Consider the following 22,012-nt stretch of genomic DNA (forward strand, 5'->3'; position numbering starts at 1 on the left):
GACTCTAAGAAGGCTGGGTACTCCGAACTGCCACTCGGCGCATAAGCGCAGATGACAGTCAGGACCCATTCCCCGACCCTAAGGCGCAGGGAACAAACCCTCTCGTCCACCGGGAAAAACCCCAACGTACCGGCAGCAAGCCGAGGCGATATTAGAATACCCACCCCAAACCCGCCGCCTCTCACCAGGGGCAACTCCAGACTGAGACAGAGTCCAGCCCCTCTCCAGGAGACTGGTTCCAGAGCCCAAGCCATGCGTAGAGGTGAGCCCGACTATATCTAGCCGGTACCTCTCAACCTCACGCACTAACTCAGGCTCCTTCCCCACCAGAGAGGTGACATTCCATGTCCCTATTGCCAGTCTTGGCAGCCGGGGGTCAGTCCGCCAGGGCCTCCGCTCCTGGCTGCCACCCGGCACACAGTTAAACTAATAAAAATACAAACGAGGTAATGGGACACCTGCTCTAGTGTCATGTCTGACTCAAAATACCGACACAGCGTCCATGTTCAGTGCGTTTATTTACAGTGAATGATTAAAAAATGCAGACAATGGAAACTTCAGATCGTTAGCAGCAGCAGAAAAAAACAAGCCATCTGATCCTCAACCTCCCAGTTAAAAGAGATTCCCGTCAACATACCTGCTGCCTCCTTTCACTTTAGTCACTCACTCCCAGGTAACTCTCAGCCCAGGTCCCAGAAAGGAAGCCAAAGATAAATTGAGAGCTCCCACAAAAAAGTTAGACAACATTCAAACACAGAAGAGAAAAACCCACAAATTGTTCGTTAAATAAACATCTGGTGTCGAGCGGCCGGCTTACGCCAGCCTAAATAAAGAGCAGCTGATCAGTAACAGGTAAAGTCAGCTCAGGTGCCCAGGTGTTGATGGACGGGAGCAAGAAGAAGGCCCACCTCTAAAACACAAGGTGTGATTAATGCAGACACGCACACACACACTAACTTTATACAAGTGCATCCATAACTATGAGATGTAAAAATACACACTGACATACAAAATAAAAAGACAAAAATACTGCAGTACAGTTTCACATTTTAAGTAAAATAAAGTATATATAAAATGTATTTGTGGCACAAGAGATGCCAAAATGTTTGCATGTATGAGCCGAGAGTCCCACACATGCAAACACCGCGTACTAAATATTTGACTGAATAAAGTGATATTCCCTAATTGCCGTAAACAATTAAGCTAGGTGGCTAAACGTTTAATGTTTTGGAGATGCCACGTGTGAAATGTCTATCACGCGCTTTGCTGAGATATCAGCCTGATCGGGTGTTTTCCTTCTTTTTCATGCATCTTTCTTTATGTTGGTTTTGCATGAACAGCAACGTGGCAGCATTGCACCTGCAATTCTCAAACTCTGCAATCTTTGTATATAAGATTCATACAAGTGGAAAAGTTTGAGCTTTTATCCTTCTTAGTGGTCAGTCAGAGAAAAGTTATTTCAGTTTGTACACCATTCAACTCTTACCAGTTTAAAGGACAATAAGAGGCTGTGCAATTCCGTTTAAGCTGCGTCTGTCATTTTCAGTGCATAATGCTTTCATAGCTCAAAATGTCAGCCTTTTGTTTGCAGATGTAACTTCTCTATAGGCTGTTGGTGGCCTTCATTTGCAACACGAAAATGCCTGAATACACTAATCCACCACAGCAAGCAAGCATTTATGAACCTTTCAGTTCAAATTCATTAAAAATTGATAAGACTAAACATTCCAAGAATTTTTTTTTTCCTGCAGCAGTTTGTATTATTTTATGATGGCACATAAAAGACATCCCGCAACAATCATCACTCAGAGTTTGGTCAGTTTGGTCCACTGGGCTCAACAGTCTGATAAATAAGGGTCAGTTCTTTATCTTGCCTAAAACAGAAAGGCCTCCTGTCAGCATCACTGTCAGTGCTCAGTACTCAGTGATGTTCCTCGTTTCACTGAATGTGCTACTAGACATTTTTAAAAAACGATTTTAACATCTAATTATTGTCCAAACGAGAAACACTTTGTTATGTGAAATTTACTCATAACGTAGCTGCCGGGCCTGAACAAAGCCTCTGACACTCCCCACACACAAGCTAATGTTAGCCAAAGCTGATCTCCTGGTCAGGATAAATCCCCCAAAACTGTTAAGATTTGCTCTCAGAAGGGAAATGGCTGTTAAAGCTTCTGCAGTTAATATATTTGACTTTCATATTGAATGAAATCACCATGTCCCATATGAAAACCTACAAAGAATTATTAAAGTGAATAAAAGCACAAACATCAAAAACAGTCATAGTGGAACTCCATGAAAAAGCTGTTCCTCTCTGGAGTCACTACAGGTGGAAACATCGAGTCATTGTTGGATTAACATTGATCAGATGGATACAAATAGACCTGTGAATAGATGCTTATATTGGATGCTGTCTGGGTAAGTAGGCAATTGTCTGCTAATATGTTCACCATAATGTGGTAATTATGGCTAGAAAATCAGAGCAGTGTGTCACTCTGCAGCTGTGAAAGCAACATTAAACACAGCGCACAAAGGCAAAAAATGGATGGTCAACAAATCTCATTAAGACCAAAGCCCACAATAAATGATTCATTTTGTTTGGGTGGAAACACCTGATGGATCTTATTTCCATGTGCCCAAGGCTTCATTGGAAAAACAAACAAACACTGGGCGACACAATCCTTGCCATGCACACACCATCGCACATAAACCACAATCCACCAAACACTACTGTTGTTTGTGGTACACACAGCTTCTCACAGTACATGGTTACCTTTATAAGTTCAGCTCTAGCAGTCACCTCAGAAACATCAGTATGTATGTATACTTTTGTCAGAGATCACAGATGATGCCCGAAACGATTACAAAATTATATATACCAGGTAGTCAGCAAATAAACTGTATACAGTGCTCCCTCCCTATAATGCGGTTCACCTTTTGCGACCTCGCTCTTTTTCTGCAATTTTGCATGCATTTTTAAAAAAAAAAAAATTTTGCACAGCGCATTGTATTCTGCATCCTGATTGGCTGTAGACCATTTTTAATCAATCTCCGTGCCGTGTCTCCTGTACAGTACAGAACGCCTTCAGTTTGTCAAATTCACATAAATCTTCGATCCTAGCAGCGTGACTCTGAAGTGCTGTACTGTGTGTTTGTAAGTTTTCTCCCCAACAAACACAACACTGTCGACCACCTGCAGGAGCCTTTGGTTTCATTCTATAATACTGGACTTATTTTTCAACGAAGGTTTGAACTTTGAGAGTTTAAACAAGAGAGAAAAGTGTGAAAATGTTCATGCCTGTCTGAGAAAAGTGTATAAAGTGTGTAGTGAGGGGTTTTACTTAAAACATCTATAATAATTGTAAAATATAAAGTTAGCTACTTTGCGGATTTCACCTATTGCGGGTTATTTTTAGAACGTAACTCCCACAATAAACGAGGGACGACTGTATAAAAGATGGATTTGGCTTCTCAAACGTCTCCACCTTCAGCTGGTGCCCAATCCACACCTCACTGGACTCTTGCAGAGTTGTGGTCACGAGGTAGATGGTGCTTACCGTGCTGGTAATCCCCTAACCAGACGGTGGACACTGGAGGTGAAGGCAGCTGTTATATTGAGGAGGTTAACTATCGGCAGGTAAAAGCAGCAAAGCACATTGGACTGTGGCAGAGGAAAACGCACAGAACAAGAAGTTCAGTCACCTGGCAAACCATCAGATGACTCAGAAGGTTGAAGTGGCTTTCTGTTCACAGTGGATGAGATTTGCTCTGAGTTTCTCAAGGCTCTACAAGACTGCATTAAAGTCAGTGAGAAAGCCTCTGGATCCGTAGAACATTTGCCAGCGATTGGTCCACAGAATTTCCAGGTGGAGCCAGGGGGCAGAGGGCATCTGTTTTGATGGCATCAGGATCTTGTCTCTACTATTTGCAGATGATGTGATGTTTTTCTCTTCAATGAGTTTAGTCATCAAGCTTGGAGTGAGAAGAATTGTGGCTTTCTTGTGTGCAAGAAACAACAGTATGAGTGTTTCGGGGGAGTTTGACTTTTAATTAAGAAGCCACTATTGTATGAGCATCACTGTGTTTTTCCAAGTTGGATCCACACTAAGCTCTCGTGCTCTGGTGTGTATGGGAGGAAACCACAGCATGTCATGAATACTGTGGTTTGTTCTGAGGGATTTACTGTAAATTCAATATTTGTCTTCAGTAACTGAAAGGTGTGCTGTGTGTTAAATGGCTAAACTATGGTACAATCAGTATCACCTGCAACACACTGATTCAATGCAGGTTGTGGAAGCAGGAACACTACATCTAGTATCCTACAACAATTAGGAAAAGGACACTATCACATTATATATATACAAGTATGTTAGCATACATGGTGGAGTGATTCTGGGGGTTGTTTAGTCGGCTCTCAGTGCCTGATGTGAACAGAAACACTCCCTGTGTCTCAGATCCTGGGCTTGTTCTTTCCGTCCTCTGCCAGGGAGAGAATAGAAGTAGGCGATCACTGCCATTTGTCTGTTTGTTGGCCAAAATCTACCAAGCCAAATCTGATGATCAAACTTGGTAGGTAGGAGGAGCACGGGTAAATAAAGAAACCACTACATTTCTGTGTGGATCTGGACCACTTCAAAAAATAAAAAGCAAAATGGGGCTTTGGACTTGGGAGAGGATGAACACTCTTTGCTAGCTTGAAGAGCACATATGGAACAGCACCACCAACAATGCATTTGGTGGTGATGCGTTAATTTCCCTCCATGAAGATTCATTATTCTCAATGACCTAAAGCCCCACAGGTTGAATAAACGGCTCCAAACGTGGCTAATATGAACGCTCCCTCAGGAATCCCTGATGATGTTGATGCAGCGAGGCAGTAAGAGCAAGAAGACAGACTGTATGTATCCACTGTAAAGGTGCCCACGGGCCGTGGCACCACAGGATTACCTCCCTGCATGGATTCCTGTCACGCATGGCTGTGACAGTTCAGCCACCTCTGACGCTGGTGTGAAAGGCGTGCGAGTGTCACTGTGGTGAGTTGCATTCACATGCAGGAGAAGTGTAACCACAGTGCAGGCGGATTCTGGTCGATCTGCCTACATGTGAGCGCTCAGTGCCAGGCAGCTAAATTAAGAGCATCAGTGATTAAGTAAAAGGCTCTTTGCTCTGACTTCTCTCATCTCAGGATAAATGGAAACTGATGAGCACTCAGAACTTGTCACAACTCTTCTTTCTCTCTTTTCTCCGAGGCTCCTTTCCATTTCCTTCTCTACCTCCTCTCCTTTCTCTCCCCTCTTTTCTTTCTCTTCTGCCCACTTTCCACTCTCCCTTTCTCTCTTTGCTTCCTTCACACTCAGTTCCTTACTCCTCCCACTTCCTTCTCTCTTCTTTCTTGAGCCTGTCATAGTTTTCCTCATCTCTTCCTGTCTTCCAGTCTTCACTTGTCTGCTTTGCCCGGTTTTCCTCATCTTCCTGTCCGTTCTTTCCCCTCTGTTTTTTCCCTTTTCTCTGTCTTTATTTTTTCTTACATAACTACTCTTGTTCTTCTCGCCTCTCCTCCCCTCTTCTTCCTGCCATTCATCCTTCCTTTTTCCTCTTTCCTCCACAGGCCCCTGCAGTCTTTCCTTTTTCTACACCTTCTCATTTCTTTTCTGTTTCCTGTTTTGTCTGTTCATCTTTACCCTTCATTTCCCCTCTCCCCTTTCTTTTCTTTTTAACTATCCCTTATTTTCAGTTTCCTCCCAATTCCAGTTCCCCTCTTTCATCTCATCTCATCTTCATCTTCTTCTTCTTCTTGCTCTCTCTAGCTTCATTAGTTTCCTTCTCATTCCCCATTCCTATATCTCCCCGTGTTCCCCTTTTCCCTCCTCCCACACTCTCACACTTCATCCATCGTTTCTGTCTCACTCCTTTGCTCTTTCCTTGCCTCTTCTCCTTCAAACACCTCTTCCTCTCTCTCGCTCCTGTCCAAGTCTTTCTTCTTTTCATCTCTCTCTCCTCCTCCTCTCTTCTCTATTCCAGCAGTACCGACTTAGTGAGCAGCAGCGGCAGCAGCGGCAGCAGCACCGTCACTCAGCTCAGCAATAACTCGCATGAAAGTGAGGACCTGCTTTTTTTTCTTGACTCTTTTTTTATTTTTAAAGATTTAATCTTTTCTTTTGAGTATTTTTTTCTCTCCACTTTTCAGCCGCTGGTTGTTTTCCCAGTGCAGCAGAATGAGGGTACCATGCATCCCAAATAGGCTTTCTGTCCTCACTCCAACTAGAGCATGCAGCCATATGCTTGTCTTCGTTCCTTCAGCTCACTGGAGTTAAACAGGTCAGTCTGTAGCTTTTATATAAAATTTAAAAGTGGGGACTTTAGAAGACGGGATTTTCTTAATGAAATTTCTCATGCAAACCCTTCATGTAGTGGCAGAGTGTGTTTGGGCACGACCACTGATATCAAGCTGCATGTTTCAGAGGATAATAGTATGAAATATTCAGGATAGTTATCGTCCTGTGAGAATGACAGAAATCGATTTTTGTCAAGAGACAAATCATCTTTTTTTTTCTTTTTTTTGAAACTTTAATATTTGGAAGTTGGTGAAGATATTTGGGGGACATTTCTGTGTTTTCGCTGTTTTTTTTTTTTTGTGACATAAAGACACATGCACTGGTCTTCAGTGAAAATGGAGATCACAACGTCAGTGGTTTAAGCAGGATGGAAGCATCGGAGGCGTTGACGCCTGTAACGGCCACCACGCCGGCCACGTTGATACCAAACTCTTCTCTGGAGAATGTCAGCCAGGCGTCCTCTGGCTCGTCCAGATCTCCTCCTCTACCTCCTCACTCGCAGGTGGCGTCGGTGTTTATCGTGCTGGTGGTCACGGTCATCATCCTGGGGACTGTGGTGGGGAACGTGCTGGTCGTGGTGGCGGTGTTCACCAGTCGAGCCCTGAGGGCACCTCAGAACCTTTTCCTGGTGTCTCTGGCTTCAGCGGACATACTGGTGGCAACTCTGGTCATCCCCTTCTCCCTAGCCAATGAGGTGAGGCGACTGTTTTGTAGTTCCAAGTTCACACAGTTTTCTATGTATTCGGTTCCTGTTCCTTGTCTGTTTACAAACAAGAATTAATAGCTGTATTAGCGCCGATCAGGTCAAATCTCTGAAAGTCCAATAATTTTAGATGTTGTTCAAACTTGGTCTGGAGGTTTCTCTCCATCTCGATTCTTCTCTTGTGAAAAAATACAGTGTTCACTGCACCAACGCAGGGGCTCACCACAGAGCTCCTGCAACGCTGAGTCTGCCGACAGATGAGTAGTCTCTGTGCAGCCCTTTCCTTTCATTTCTCAACATACTGCAGTCTACAATTATTTGATGGTTAAATGAGTTTCACTGGGAGTATCAAGGTTAAGAGAACATGATTTTCTTCATTTTCATTTGAGTATTTATGATTTCCATGATATAAAAAGCCTAAAAAAAAGCTATCCTATTTTTCTCTCTGTCCCCTGCTCATCCTTATTGTCACCCTCAGGGCACCCTCCATTCTCCCCTCTCTCTTCACTTTCATCATCCTCTCACTCTGTGCTCACTGGCTGCTATACAGAATGACCCTCTGCAAGTACCAAGCGTACGGGACTGATCCGAGCCCCGTGAGCTTGCAGCCTTGTGCTGTTTGGTGATGAGGTACATCAGAGGCCAAACCGCATTGATAATGCGTCCTAAGGCACGCCATAATAACAGTAAATCATGTCATCATGTTGATAAATGTTAAGTCCAAACTCAAAATTCAAATTCAAATTTTATTTGTCACGTACACAGTCATACACAGTACGATATGTAGTGAAATGCTTGGACAACTGCTCGTGACCTAAAGAAAACAAAAAAGGAAAAGGCTATGAATAAGATAGGAAATAAATATAAAAATTAAAAAGGGTAAATTTAACTAGGAAGGAATAAAATATAAATTAAGGTTAAAAATGAAATAACTGTATAACACAAATTAGAATGAAGGGTAAATTTAACTGGGAAAGAATAAGATAAAATATATAAATTAAAGTTGAAAATAAAATAACTGTACAACAAAATACACAATACACAATATAGAACTATATAAGAATGTATGAAGAAATATAAATATAAATAAATATATACACAATAACAGCAGCTGTACAAGTATTAACTGGAAATGAAGAATATAGTGACCAGTGTTGTGCAAAAACAATGTCCAGAAAGTCCAGTGTGTGTAAGAACCGTATGTGTGGGTCAGTACTGTGTGGTGGTGTGATTGAGAGACCGTATCGCCTGCGGGAAGAAGCTCCTCCTCAGTCTCTCTGTGTTGGTCTTCAGGGAGCGGAATCGCTTTCCTGACCTCAACAGAGAGAACAGTCTGTTGTTGGGATGGCTGAGGTCCTTCACGATCTTCCTGGCCTTGGTCCAGCACCGCCTGCTGTAGATTGAGTGCAGGTCAGGGAGCTCGGAGCGGATGGTGCGCTCAGCTGACCGCACAACCCTCTGTAGAGCTCGTCTGTCCTGCATGGTGCTGTTCCCGAACCAGGTTAAGATGTTTCCCGTCAGGATGCTCTCTATGGTGCACGAGTAAAAGTTCCTGAGCACCTTGGAGGGCAGTTGGAAGTCTCTCAAGCGTCTGAGGTGGTAGAGATGCTGTCGGGCCTTTTTCACCACGGTGTTGATGTGACAGGACCATGACAGGTCCTGCGTGATGTGAACTCCGAGGTATTTGAAGCTGTCCACTCTCTCCACTGGGCACTCGTTGATGACGGGGGTCTGGTAGTTCCTCTCCTGCTTAGTGCTGAAGTCCACTATCAGCTCCTTTGTCTTACTGACGTTTAGAAGGAGGTTGTTCCTCTGGCACCAGTTCTCCAGATTCCTAATCTCCTTCAGGTAGGCTGTCTCGTTGTTATCAGAGATCAGGCCCACCACGACGGTGTCGTCAGCAAACTTGACAATGGTGGTGGAGCTGGTAGTGGCCACACAGTCATATGTGTACAAAGAGTACAGCAGGGGGCTCAGAACACACCCCTGGGGGGCTCCAGTGCTGAGAGTGGTGGAGGCTGAGACATGTCCGCCCATCCTTACTGCCTGTGGTCTGCCAGTTAGGAAGTTGGAGATCCACTGACACATAGATGAGCTGAGTCCCAGATGCTCCAGCTTGGTGGTGAGTGTGGAGGGAATTATGGTATTAAATGCAGAGCTGTAGTCTATGAAGAGCATTTTAACATAATTCCCCCTTCTAGTGTCCAAGTGAGTGAGTGATGTGTGGAGGAGATGAGAGATGGCATCGTCTGTGGAACGATTTGGACGGTAAGCGAACTGTAGTGGGTCCAGTGTGTCTGGTAGTGAAGAAATGATGAAGTCTCTGACCAGGCGTTCAAAGCACTTCATCACTACTGAGGTGAGGGCTACAGGGCGATAGTCATTGAGAGAAGCAGGGTGGGGTTTCTTCGGGACAGGAACAATGATGGACTCTTTGAAGCATGTGGGGATCACCGACTGAGATAAAGAGATGTTGAATATCTCAGTGAACACAGGAGCTAGCTGGTATGCGCAGTCTCTGAGGATACAACCTGAGATGCCGTCTGGTCCTGCTGCTTTCCTGGTGTTCACTCTCTTGAAGGCTCTCCTTACTTCATGCTCGGAGATGACGAGCACGTTTCCGGTGCTGGCAGTATCTTCCTGTTTGCAGCCATTAGCGCCGCTAGCACTAGCATTGTTGGAGTCCTTAGCTGCAGCCTCGAAGCGAGCAAAGAAAGTGTTCAGCTTGTCTGCCAGAGTCACGGCCGCGTTCGTCATACCGGTTGTTGGTGCTTTATAGTCCGTTATTGTCCTTAGTCCCCGCCACAGGCTCCTAGAGTCACTCTGTTGGAGTTGTGACTCTAGTTTCCTCCCATAGCGCTGCTTCGCCTCTTTCACCGCCCTCCGCACGTTATATGACGCGGCTTTGTACGGGTCCATGTCCCCCGTCGTGAGTCCCGTGTTGTAGGCAGCGGAGCGGGATCTCAGAGCGTCGCTTCCCTTTGTTCTCCCTCAAGATCTCACTCGGCCAGCTCGGATCCGGAGTTAAAAACTTCGAATTGTGAGTACATTGTATACCAATAGAAACAAGAGTGTCACTGTCATACCTAATGTACCCAATAGTGATGATTTTGCCGATTTAGAAACGCTGAAAACTAACTTAAAAAACAAAGACAAAGAAAAAGCGGTCGGAGCAGTCGTGACGGTGTTCCAGATCTACTGGCGTTTAGATCAACTGGCGTTGGTCGAACAGATGTGTGGCAGTCTTGCGTTTCAGTAGCTACTACCGACAAACCAGCAAAAAAACGCCAAATGTGTCATCTGTGACACTTGTGAGGTTATCTCAAACACACTCCGTCAGTCTTGATGCTGTTGAACAACAAAATGTTTAAAAATGTGGCGAGTTTACCTGGTGATATCCTCATGCACGACGCGATCGCAAAAACAGCAAACAAGTAACACCACGCCGATGTTGTTCACAGGACAGCAAGAGTAAACGATCGGGAGACTCTTGTCGTCGTTATCGTTCCCCTCGCACGGTTTATTTCTCCGAATTCAGCGTTTTTGCTTCACAACTAAAGCGAGCAGTTTACTTTGTGCACTAACATGGAGTCGGGTCAACCAGCGCCACCTCTGGCCAAGTGCCACAGCCTACAGCCAGATCAACCTGTGACACATCTGCACCACGTTTGAATCAGTGTCATGCACATTTGTACCTTTCAATTGTCTCTGTTTGTGCGTCATGCAAATAAACCTTTGAAAAGAATGAAATGATATCATATATTCCTTATTGGCCTACATTTGTTCAAAATCCCAAATTATATACACAAAGTCATAGAAATCACCACTCCAATTGGTCATTATGATTTTGATATTCTCTTTTTCCATAACAATGAAATACACCTTGGACAAATATGACACATCAATATTTCATTAGTGTTGTAACATCACATGTCGTTAGCATAGTCTGTCTGTGTCTTCCCTCTGCAAACGAACATTTCAGAGTTGGTTGTTATATACAGTCTGTATAAGTGTGGTTAATCTAATAAACATTTGTAAGGAGATGGCAGTTACTGTGAATGTACTGCAGGTGATTAGTAATAAACAGTCAGACAATGACCCTGACAATCTCATTCAATCTTGCAGATTGAATGCACCTTCTGTGGAAAGTGGTACCACACAGTGTTGTGGACAAATGTTGTGGGTGCTAAATAAACAGAAAAAAGTGATCCCTGTTGTCTTTGCTTACTGATTGTTTTTAGTGTTGACAATCCACATTGCTGCCATTGCATCTGTCAACATGTTTGTGGGCAGATTTGGATGTACCAGGGGTAAGTGCAGCCACTCAGCCTCTACTCAATGTGATCATAGCAGCAGGTGCAGATGTGTCACAAGTTAATCTAGTAGTAGGCTGTGGTAGTAGTGGACTGACCTCCATTGGAGACTGCTCCAGCTGCTGTGTGATAGTGGATCTGCTACAAATTGAAGATCATAAGCAAGTTTTGGAAATTAACCCTTGTATTATGTTGAAGAACAAACAATTGACATTGATTTTGTTGCAGGTCATTTTGACCCGTACTGTGTAAATCCACTCAGAATTATCCAAAAACTGCAATAAAACAATAGCAACTTTATTTTCCATTAGATAAACATGTAGAACACAGACATACAACAGTTAGACTTTCCATAACTATTTTAGGAACAATTTGGTTTTTCGTTCTTACAAACACATTTCTTTTGAACTTGCCCAACGTTCTCAGTTTTTCAATGCTCAACATTTTCAATTTTGTCCACATGCTGGACAAAATGTGCTTTCTGCAGATGTACTTCTTGCATTCCTCACAGAAAGTGCTTGTTTTCAAACAGGAATCTTCCTAACTAAGATTTAAAACAAAGGATTTCTACGTCTCCTCCAGTCTCACAAACAGATGACAAACCAAGCGACACACCTGAGTCACTGACTTTCTTAAATCCACTCACTCTCACTGGCTCTGTTTAACTGCTGTGAATTCAAAGTAACTGCCATCTCCTTACAAATCTTCATTAGATTAACCACACTTATACAGACTGTATATAACTCCAGCCATGTTGATGGATTGCCTATATTGGCTGGAAATATTAATTTCCAGGGAACAGACACAGACAAACGATGCTTACAGGATGTGATGTGACAACACTAATGAAATATTGATGTGTCATATTTGTCCAAGGTGTATTTCATTGTTATGGAAAAAGAGAATATCAAAATCATAATGACCAATTGGAGTGGTGATTTCTATGACTTTGTGTATATAATTTGGGATTTTGAACAAATGTAGGCCAATAAGGAATATATGATATCATTTCATTCTTTTCAAAGGTTTATTTGCATGACGCACAAACAGAGACAATTGAAAGGTACAAATGTGCATGACACTGATTCAAACGTGGTGCAGATGTGTCACAGGTTGATCTGGCTGTAGGCTGTGGCACTTGGCCAGAGGTGGCGCTGGTTGACCCGACTCCATGTTAGTGCACAAAGTAAACTGCTCGCTTTAGTTGTGAAGCAAAAACGCTGAATTCGGAGAAATAAACCGTGCGAGGGGAACGATAACGACGACAAGAGTCTTCCGATCGTTTACTCTTGCTGTCCTGTGAACAACATCGGCGTGGTGTTACTTGTTTGCTGTTTTTGCGATCGCGTCGCGCATGAGGATATCACCAGGTAAACTCGCCACATTTTTAAACATTTTGTTGTTCAACAGCATCAAGACTGACGGAGTGTGTTTGAGACAACCTCACAAGTGTCACAGATGACACATTTGGCGTTTTTTTGCTGGTTTGTCGGTAGGAGCTACTGAAACGCAAGACTGCCACACATCTGTTCGACCAACGCCAGTTGATCTAAACGCCAGTAGATCTGGAACAACGGCAGCCGACCTCACCAGCGCCATTCTTGTTTATAAAACAATATTTACAGTATGTTAAAATATGTTGGCCTGATTTAGGCGTATGACAGGTGCAATCATACGACATAGAACAGCTAATAAGGACACTGGTCTTGCAGGAGTTATTTAGTAATACATAATAACTCCCGATGGCATTCATTAGAGTACACAAAAGCTCACTTCCCTCAGAGCAGGTCACCATATAATACAGCTTAGTGCTTCTTGTGTTGCTACGTTTTCAGCTGAAGCCGCGATCAATACAAATGACTGCTTGGAGTAAGGTGTAGCTGCCAGTACAGCCCAGTACCAGTCAGACTGTGCTGTGGACTCAACTATTCTGCATCATTTGTAAGCCTCCACTATTTTTTTTTTAAATTAAAGTCCAGTCACCCAATAAATTTATTTAGGCAATTTATTTTTTTGGAATTAAAAAAAGCTTTTTGTCATGGTCCAAGAAAACCCAGCGTTTTGCTTCTCTTACTCTGAAGGTACTTCGTCTCATGTGTTGTGTTTAGCTTTGCGTCTTCTGTCTCCAGCTGAGTTCCCCATGTGTTTCCTGTTCCCTTGTTGTTCCCTGTCTAAGCTCTTTGTTTCCTTCTGTCCGGCGTTGCGATCTCCCTCATGGTTGTGTGAGTCTCTGTGTGTTCAGTTCATTAGATTTTCCAGTTTAGTTTTGTACAGTTTATTCCTGTGTTTGAGTCTCGCCTATGAGTCTGCCTTTGGGTCCTTTCCTGCCTGCAGCACACAGCCGATCATGACACTTTTCATCCCAGCATTTCAACGTGCCCTCCTACCATTGTGACAAAGTCTGTCCCATTTTCCGCTCCATTACCGCGAGATTGCATCAAATAGGAATCTCATACCCAAGTAGCTCATCTGTTTGAAATGACCCTCAAAGCCTGTGATGTTCAAGAAACCTGATTGGGATCATTTGCATATCCTGCTGTAAGCAGCCATCAGAAGATGTGTACACTGTGGCTGTAAAGAGATAGACATGGTCAGCAACAATATTCAGGTGGGCTGTGGTATTTAAATGACGCACAGCTGGTAAAGAGCCAAAGTGTGCCAAGAAAATATCTCCCATCACCGCCATAAGTACCTCGAACCACTTATTCAAGGCAGGATGGATCTATGCTTTCATGTCGTTTCAGCAGAAATCCAGACTCATGAGATCAGGCAACATTTGTCCAACCTTTTATTGTTCACTTCGGTGAGCCTTTGCAAACTGCTCTTAGCTGACAGGATTAGCACTTGGTGTGGTCTTCTGCTGCTGTGGCCCAAGCCCAGTGTATGATGCATTCATAGATGCTCTTCTGCACACTTTGGTTGTAATGAGTCGTTGTTTGAGTTACTGTTCCCCTCCTCTGAGCTGTCTCCTCTGGGAAAGACAAAGATTTTTTTTTTTTCTAGAGAACTGCCACTAACTGGATGTTTTGTCTTTTTCCTGCCATTCTTTGTGAACTCTATAGATGCTTGTGTGGAAAAATTCCAGTAGATCAACAGTTTCTGAAGTACTCAGTTTTCTTTTCTTTCCTTTCTCTCCCGTTCTGATGCTTGGTTGGACCTTCAGTGCAGTGCAATGATATGCACTACACTGAATAATTTACTGTAACACAAACACATATTTATTCATATTCAGTGCTGATGTACACAGTAACATATTTTTTAGAAATGTGCATTACTAATTTTGAATCACTTCGCCTCTGTCAGTGCACCCCAGGGCGGCTGTGGCTACAATGTAGCTTGCCATCACCAGTGTGTGAATGTGTGTGTGAATGGGTGGATGACTGGATGTGTAAAGTGCTTTGGGGTCCTTAGGGACTAGCAAAGCGCTATACACATACAGGCCATTTACCATTTACCATTCACTTAAAGCTGGATTACCTCACAGGGGTGTCTAAGGAGCTTGGAAAGAAAAGTGTCTGGACTTCTTTAAGTTGCTTGAAGACGTTTCACCTATCATCCGAGAAGCTTCTTCAGTTCTAGGGTCAAAAGGTGGAGAGTCCCAGAGTTAAACCCTGTAGGACTGTCCCCCCCAAGAGGGCCAAAGGACCCCCTAATGATCCTCTACCTAATCACACGATCCATGGTGTGAAAGCGGGTGTGGGTCACAATCAGCCAAGGTTTCAGGTGAACCCGCTGTGAAACTTAGCCCCAACCTATCATGTTGTTTTCTGAGGTCAATCTGGGACTCTCCAGCATTTGACCTGAAGAAGCTTCTCGGATGAGAGGTGAAACGTCTTCAAGCAACTTAAAGAACTCCAGACGCTTTTCTTTCCAAGCTCCTTAGACTACGATGACCTGGATGACTGAGAACCTTCACAGACTCACGAGGGTGTCCACCTTCACACCTCAAAGAAAAAAGCTGTAACAACTGGGAATCCTCCACTGAGTCTTCTAAATTAAGTCATGTGAAATGTTCACACCAGTGTGTGAATGGGTGGATGACTGAATGTAGTGTAAAGCACTTTGGGGTCCTTAGGGACTAAGTAAAGCGCTTTACAAATACAGGCCATTTACCATATTTACCATTCACTTGGATAAATGACAAATAGAAAAAGGGCAGCTTGTGGTTTTTTTAATCACTGCGATTAAAACGCCAACAAAAGAAAGCAGTGTAGTGGAAGATATAGTGAAGCCTTTAGTTTACTTATAAAGACTGATCCAAGGACTGTGAATCACATGGTGCAGACCTTTTTACATATTTTCTATTAGCAGGCTTTTAGGCTTTCAGTGACACTGGGGAAACACTGGTAGGAGACCACAGCATGACCAGTAATGCAACTGTGTGAAAATGAACTGGTTGCTTTTGAAATGAATGCTTCGAAGTTGGAGACCAGGTCTACAGCTGCTGTTCAAAGCGACTTTAGTACCTCAAAATTGCAATGCAATAACAATAAGTACTTTATTCATCTTTTCATGGCTAAAGATGAAAATAAATACTTAAGAAAAAAATCCTGATTGAGGTTGTCATAATTCATGCATGACAGGGTTAAAGGAACCCTCCAGCATTGGGCCAAAAACATGCACTGCATGCACATAAAGACTGCATCACAATGAAGCCGGGGGTAAATATGTGGGGTGGGAGCTTCTGGTGCTGAATTTTGAATTAGTATCCAGGTGTGGATCAAGAGAAGCATTTCCATCCACTTGTTTTTAAAAATGCATTTCCGATTTGACCTTGCAATACCCAGAAGGAAAACAGACATTTTCAAAACATTTGAAGCATGCAGAAGAAACAAATACATGATATATAATGCACAAAACATACATGAATGTATGTAATGTTCACAGCAGCTTCTGCTCTGCTGCTGAGACACAAGAAACGTTGAAGACATTTCTCCATTTTTTACTCTTTGATTAAAGCACATTGAATCAAATCATATCCTTCCCTCATCTCCTTGTAATAATTGCAGCCTGCGGAAGTGTGAGCCCCATCAGCTGTTTATGGCAACAAATTTACTTCATCCATCCATTCAGTTTCTACTTCTTAACGGGGTCTGCATGTTGAGGGCAGCAGCAAAGATGCCCTGACACCCCCTCCAGCTCTTCTGGGGAGATACTGAGGCCCAGCTCAGAGTCCGTCTCTTCAGCGTGTCCTGGATCTGTCCTGGGATCTCCTTCTAAAACACGTCACAACAGGAACACCCATGAGGCATCCCAGTAGGATGCCCGAAGCACCTCGTGGCTTTGACTGATCTCCTCGTCTTATCTCTAAGGCTGAGCCCCGACACAAGAAGCTCAATCTCTGTGATTGGATTCTTTCAGGTGCATTCACCTAAGCACACAGCTTTCTTGTCACCACAAAAGACCGACACATAAATTCACTCATGCTCATACATTTGCATAAAGGTCATGGATGGAATTATTTCCTAGATTTTCTCGAACACCGATGGGGATTGAGCGCAGTGTGTGAAATTAAAGCTGGGATTGAGCAGTCTGAATGTTGACGCTCTGAGGTCAGGGACAACTCTAACCCTAACCCCAGGAAATCAGCAGGCTTTGTGTTTATTGAAAGGCAAAGTCTTGGCAGACCTGGAACAAAGACATGATCGCTTTGCTGACACGCAGCAAAAGCTAATCACATATTTACCAAAACATCAATTTTGTTGTTTTTTTTTTTTAAGTGTAGTGTTCGGTTAGAGCGAGGGTCAGGATCACCGCCTTCAGTACGCTGATGTAGACCTCAGAGGGTTATCGATTCCTCCTGTGACTGAGGAAGTAGAGCAGGTCATCTACTACACCAAAGGTCAATTATTGGAGCTGAGCCTCATCCAATCCTTAATGGGCAAGGTAATGTACCAAACCCCCGATGCATCTCTCAGATTGTGAGTGTGCATGTGTGTGTGAGGGTTAGTTAGAAAGGTCTTAAAGGGATCGAATGATGCATCGTGGGTATGGGAGCATGTGGCTTGTTGTGAAAACCCCTGAGTTTGCAGGAAAAACCTGTATAAGTAATACCAGTGAGTACTGAAACATGTGCTGGGTGCAAACACACAGAGGTGCCTGTTGGTGTAACTTCAGGTACATTTTTAATATCATTATTTTTGGTGGTGGACGTGTGGATTTTTTTTATTCACGTTAGAGAGAATGCTCTTTTTGCAGAATCTCATAAACCCATGTTATTTACAACAGAACATAGAAACCATCAAATGGTTCAATTGAGAAAATGAAGCATTTTGAGTCATTTTGTTTTTGATGGTAATAACACAAAACAGCTAAAGATGCTCACACGGAGCCATGGTTACCACAGTCTAACATCTCCCATCTTTGAAACATCGGTCAGTAAATGTTTGGGAACTAAAGGGACAGTTGCTGCAGGAAGACGAGTGTTGACCCATTCTTGTTGGATAGAGGATCCTAATAAAATAAGATGTCCGTCTCACAGGAAGTAACAAAGGTCAAACCGACCATTAGGGCTAATTTACCGCTGCAGAGTAGCCGACGATCTGGCGAAGAGTGAAGGTCTGAGCTGCTCCTTAAGTACTGCCGATGACCTGCAGGTGAGGAGAGGCAGGCGAGGTAGACAGGAAGTAGAAAAAACACACCTTACACACCTACGGACAGCCTGGACCATGATATTATCACTGAGTAACTGAGCGGGGAAGCCCAGTCATGGCTGATATGGAGAAGCGTTCATGTTTTACTTGGAAGTGTTTGTTGTCCTTTGAGCTGGAAACATGAAATGAATTTGAACGTCTTACTGAGTAATGAAGAGACGCTCTCTGGCATTCTGCATGAAAACGTGTGAGAAGTAGACTGTCAACATCTTGGCTTGTTAAAAAACGTGACAGATAATTCTGAACAATTTAATTAATTGTTTCCCCTCGCTCAAGTTCGGAGGCACCTGTTTGATGTGTAGCTGCTGAATCCACTCTGATGTTCTCCTCTGCTCTCAGCAATAACTACCTGGTGCTTTGTTCCTGCTTTTCTTTAGCTATTATTCCTTGAAATGATCCTGCAGCTGTATTGTGTTAGACATGGCTTCATATCTGTAGTACTTTCTGTTCCTTCCTGCTCAGGTCTTTGTATTCACTCTCACACCACTGTCATCCTGGTACTTTGAGCCGTCTTTAGTCTCCTACTTAACTGGTTACATTGTAACTAGTTCTTACCTAGTCTCGTCTGCTACTTCTTTCTTCAGCTGAAGGATGGGTGGAGTTATGAGGGGAGTTATTGGGGGTGTCCAAATTCATGGGCTGCATCCAGGTCGATTACATCACAGCGACGCGATGAAGGCGGTCCAAATTTGCGTCCTCCTTTTCCCCAGATTTGAAGGATGGGTCGGGTGTATCCCTCGTGGGATTCATAGCGTGGCTCAGACGGCCAATTCCAGTTTCCAACAATGGCGGCAGCTACTTAGTTTTAATATTACTCTTATTACTCTTTCTGGGTCACAAAATAAACTTTTAAGATATTTTCAAGTGAAAATGTTGCTGTGTAAACTTCAAATCACATATTTGTAAAAGTGCTCAGACGTTTTTGGAGACGTCTGTTACCCACCAGCTCAATAGCTTGCTGGGGGTTCAAGGCTCACTAGAGCCGGCGAGAACGGCGAAGTCCCGGCAAATCGTTTTCAGACCCCTGCGGTCTTTCACTACTCAGGTTAAACATGATACATAAGTCACTTAGATAACTTAAAAATGTTATTGGCTAGACCGTCCAATTTCACAGCCACTCACTTCTGGCCTACCTGGCCTTCAGAGGACCCGGCCCACGTAGACTGCGAAGGCCGGGTCCTCAGGAAGATGCAGCCTCTGAATTTGGACACGGCTATTGTACCAGGTACTCTGACAAGGAAAAGAGATGAGACTGGAGAGAACACAAAGAAACTGCACTAATATGTAGACTTACCAGTTAGCTACCAAGCCCTTATTTTAACCGTCTAGCATGGCTTATGTTCCCTGCTGATGGATGGTCATGGTTACAGTGGTCTTTGATGTTGTTGTCTTGGACTGCAGTTGGTGGAGATGAGAAGGGGGCCATTCTAACCATCAACCACACGGTGCTTCGCTAGGCACTCGGAGGCTAATGAACAGAACAAGGAGTACAGGCTCCAGCTGCAGTCCAACATGTTGGAGTCTTTCAATGTGACGGGAGACTCACTGGAGAGGCAGACGATTGTACTAATCTATTAATTATTAGAAGTTAGGCAATTTACAGAAAAGGCATTTCATAAAATGAGATGTTTGCAACACTTTTAAAGTGCGCTTGTGTCTTGTGTATAAATGGAATCTGTGAGAAATGTTGAGCTTACACCTCAGTCTACGGCTGAGTGCTTATCTTCATAACTGTTTATCTGTTCTTGAAGCCAGCTTCACCCCGCCGCCTGAAATTCAAGAAGTACGATGTTCAAAGAAAAACGATGGAATATTCCATGGTGATCCTTCCATATAAAGATTTACAGTTTAACAACAATAGTGTTGAAATGAAACTACTGATTTGTGCTCCTGGACTTTTGTGGCTTTCCCTCCCATTTATCTCGCTGTCTGTCTTTCTGTTTACTGCACTTAAAGATCCTGCTGTATTCTGTTATTTCAGTCTGCCACAGCTATGATCAGCAGCTTGAAAAGTAAGAAGAACTGTTGGCCCAGTTTTAGGAATTGCTGTTTATGATTGTGTGCTGTGCAAATAAAAACAGTCAATTTATTTTAACCCTCATCTAACATGCAGGCTCATTTCACACCTCTAAATCGATAAACTAGGAGTGCAACAGGGTAACATGTGCTACTTTTTGTTTTTACCAAGCAGGACATAAAAAAACTGAAGTACATGAGGGCAGATGAAAAGGGACATTGGAAAAGGACAGACTTGGTGCTAGCAGAAGCTGGGGGGGGGGGTTGATGAATATTTCTGGGAAAAGATTACTGTTTTGAACTGGCTGGAGGAAGACCAGAGCAGCAGCTGCCGTAAGAGCCTCCAGAGTAAAAAAGCAGCAGCCAGTGTGGCAGTTATGAGGTTTTGACAGAATATTTATACTGCAGTGAAATATTCGATTAAGCGATTCCCTGCTGACAGATGCTGATTGAGGAATAAGCACTTTTCTTCGTACACGTCTTAATCACTTTGTCCTCCTTCCAGGTCATGGGCTACTGGTACTTTGGTTCCACCTGGTGCTCCTTCTACCTGGCTCTGGACGTCCTCTTTTGCACTTCCTCCATTGTCCACCTGTGTGCCATCAGCCTTGACCGATACTGGTCCGTCACCAAAGCGGTGAGCTACAACCGCAAACGTACTCCCCGGCGGATCAAAACGATGATCAGCATCGTGTGGCTCATATCTATTGTCATCTCGTCCCCACCGCTGCTAATGACCCACAAAGAGGATCTGGGGACGTACGGGGAGAATAACACGCACACACAGGAGTGTCTCCTCAACAACCAGACATGGTACATCCTCTCCTCCTGCCTGGTGTCCTTCTTCGCCCCGGGAGTCATCATGATACTCGTTTACTGTAAGATATACCGCGTTGCTAAGCAGCGGGCCTCCACCGTGTTCGTGGCGAAGAACGTGATGGAGCGGCAGCCGTCGCAGTCCGAGACGTGTTTCGTGGGCACGTCCAGGGTTTGCCAAAGGAAGGGCTGTCCTCAGTATGAGCTGGACAGCCCGCGGCCCCCCGCCCGACACAGTTCTTCCAACATCGACAGCAACAGCAGCACTCACAGGAGAGGAGAGCTGGATGAGATCGACTTAGAGGAACGGAGCTGCCAAGGTGAAATAAAAACATCCTTGTCCTTTTCCTCATCGCTCCGCTTCCCCAGGAGAGGCGGTGGGAGGATGAAAACAGATGAGGGAAAGGACGCGGAGGGAGCAGCAAACAGTTTGAAACCCCCTCCTTCTGTGCCCCCTCCTTCCTGTGCCTCCATATCGTGGGCATCATCGGACCACGGCTCCAACCATTTCCTTCTCCCGTCTCCGGTGCCCGTCCGCAGCAGACACGCGTCTCTATCCAAAAACAAAGTGGCTCAAATGAGGGAGAAGCGCTTCACATTTGTCCTGGCAGTGGTGATGGGCGTATTTGTCCTCTGCTGGTTCCCGTTTTTCTTCACTTACAGCCTCCACGCTGTCTGCAGGGAGAACTGCATCATCCCTGATACTCTCTTCAACCTCTTCTTCTGGATCGGGTACTGCAACAGCTGCCTGAACCCCATCATCTACACCATTTTTAACCGAGACTTCAGAAGGGCCTTCAAGAAGATTTTATTCCAGACTCATAAACGAACCTAAGATGTCTGAGCGTGTGTGTGTGAGCGCACACACTGACACGCATTAAAACGCAATTGTGGACACGCAGTTTTAACCCTGTTTTCCACTGTGCTGTCATATCGACATTAAAGGGCTTGTCATACAGCCGGAGCATTGATTCATTATTCAACCACTCACTAATTTATTAATCATCACTTTCTATTCTTGTGTAAACCCACAGAGGAAGATGATTAAAGGCAGGTGTTTCTGCCTCCTTGATGCAATAATAGTTCAACATCACAACCTGGATTGTGCCTGAACTTGAATGTTAATTAGAGGAAAACGTCCACGGGGCAGCGAACAACGTCCCCGTGGTTCTTCCA

The 22,012-nt window shown here is 44.0% G+C and overlaps 1 protein-coding gene across 1 annotated transcript; it reads left to right on the forward strand.

Moving 5' to 3' along the window:
* Positions 1–6,649: 6,649 nt before the first annotated feature.
* On the forward strand, positions 6,650–21,792 carry LOC146719203 (alpha-2Db adrenergic receptor-like). Its single transcript, XM_085461560.1, has 2 exons — positions 6,650–7,029; positions 20,526–21,792. The coding sequence occupies exons 1-2, from the start codon at positions 6,703–6,705 to the stop codon at positions 21,669–21,671; spliced, it is 1,473 nt and encodes a 490-aa protein (XP_085317686.1). The 5' UTR covers positions 6,650–6,702; the 3' UTR covers positions 21,672–21,792.
* Positions 21,793–22,012: the final 220 nt, after the last annotated feature.

Source organism: Copadichromis virginalis, linkage group LG1, assembly GCF_057382275.1.
Source record: "Copadichromis virginalis isolate Kocher_CV1m ecotype Utaka linkage group LG1, C_Virginalis_male_GT1.1, whole genome shotgun sequence".
NCBI classification, from domain to species: domain Eukaryota; kingdom Metazoa; phylum Chordata; class Actinopteri; order Cichliformes; family Cichlidae; genus Copadichromis; species Copadichromis virginalis.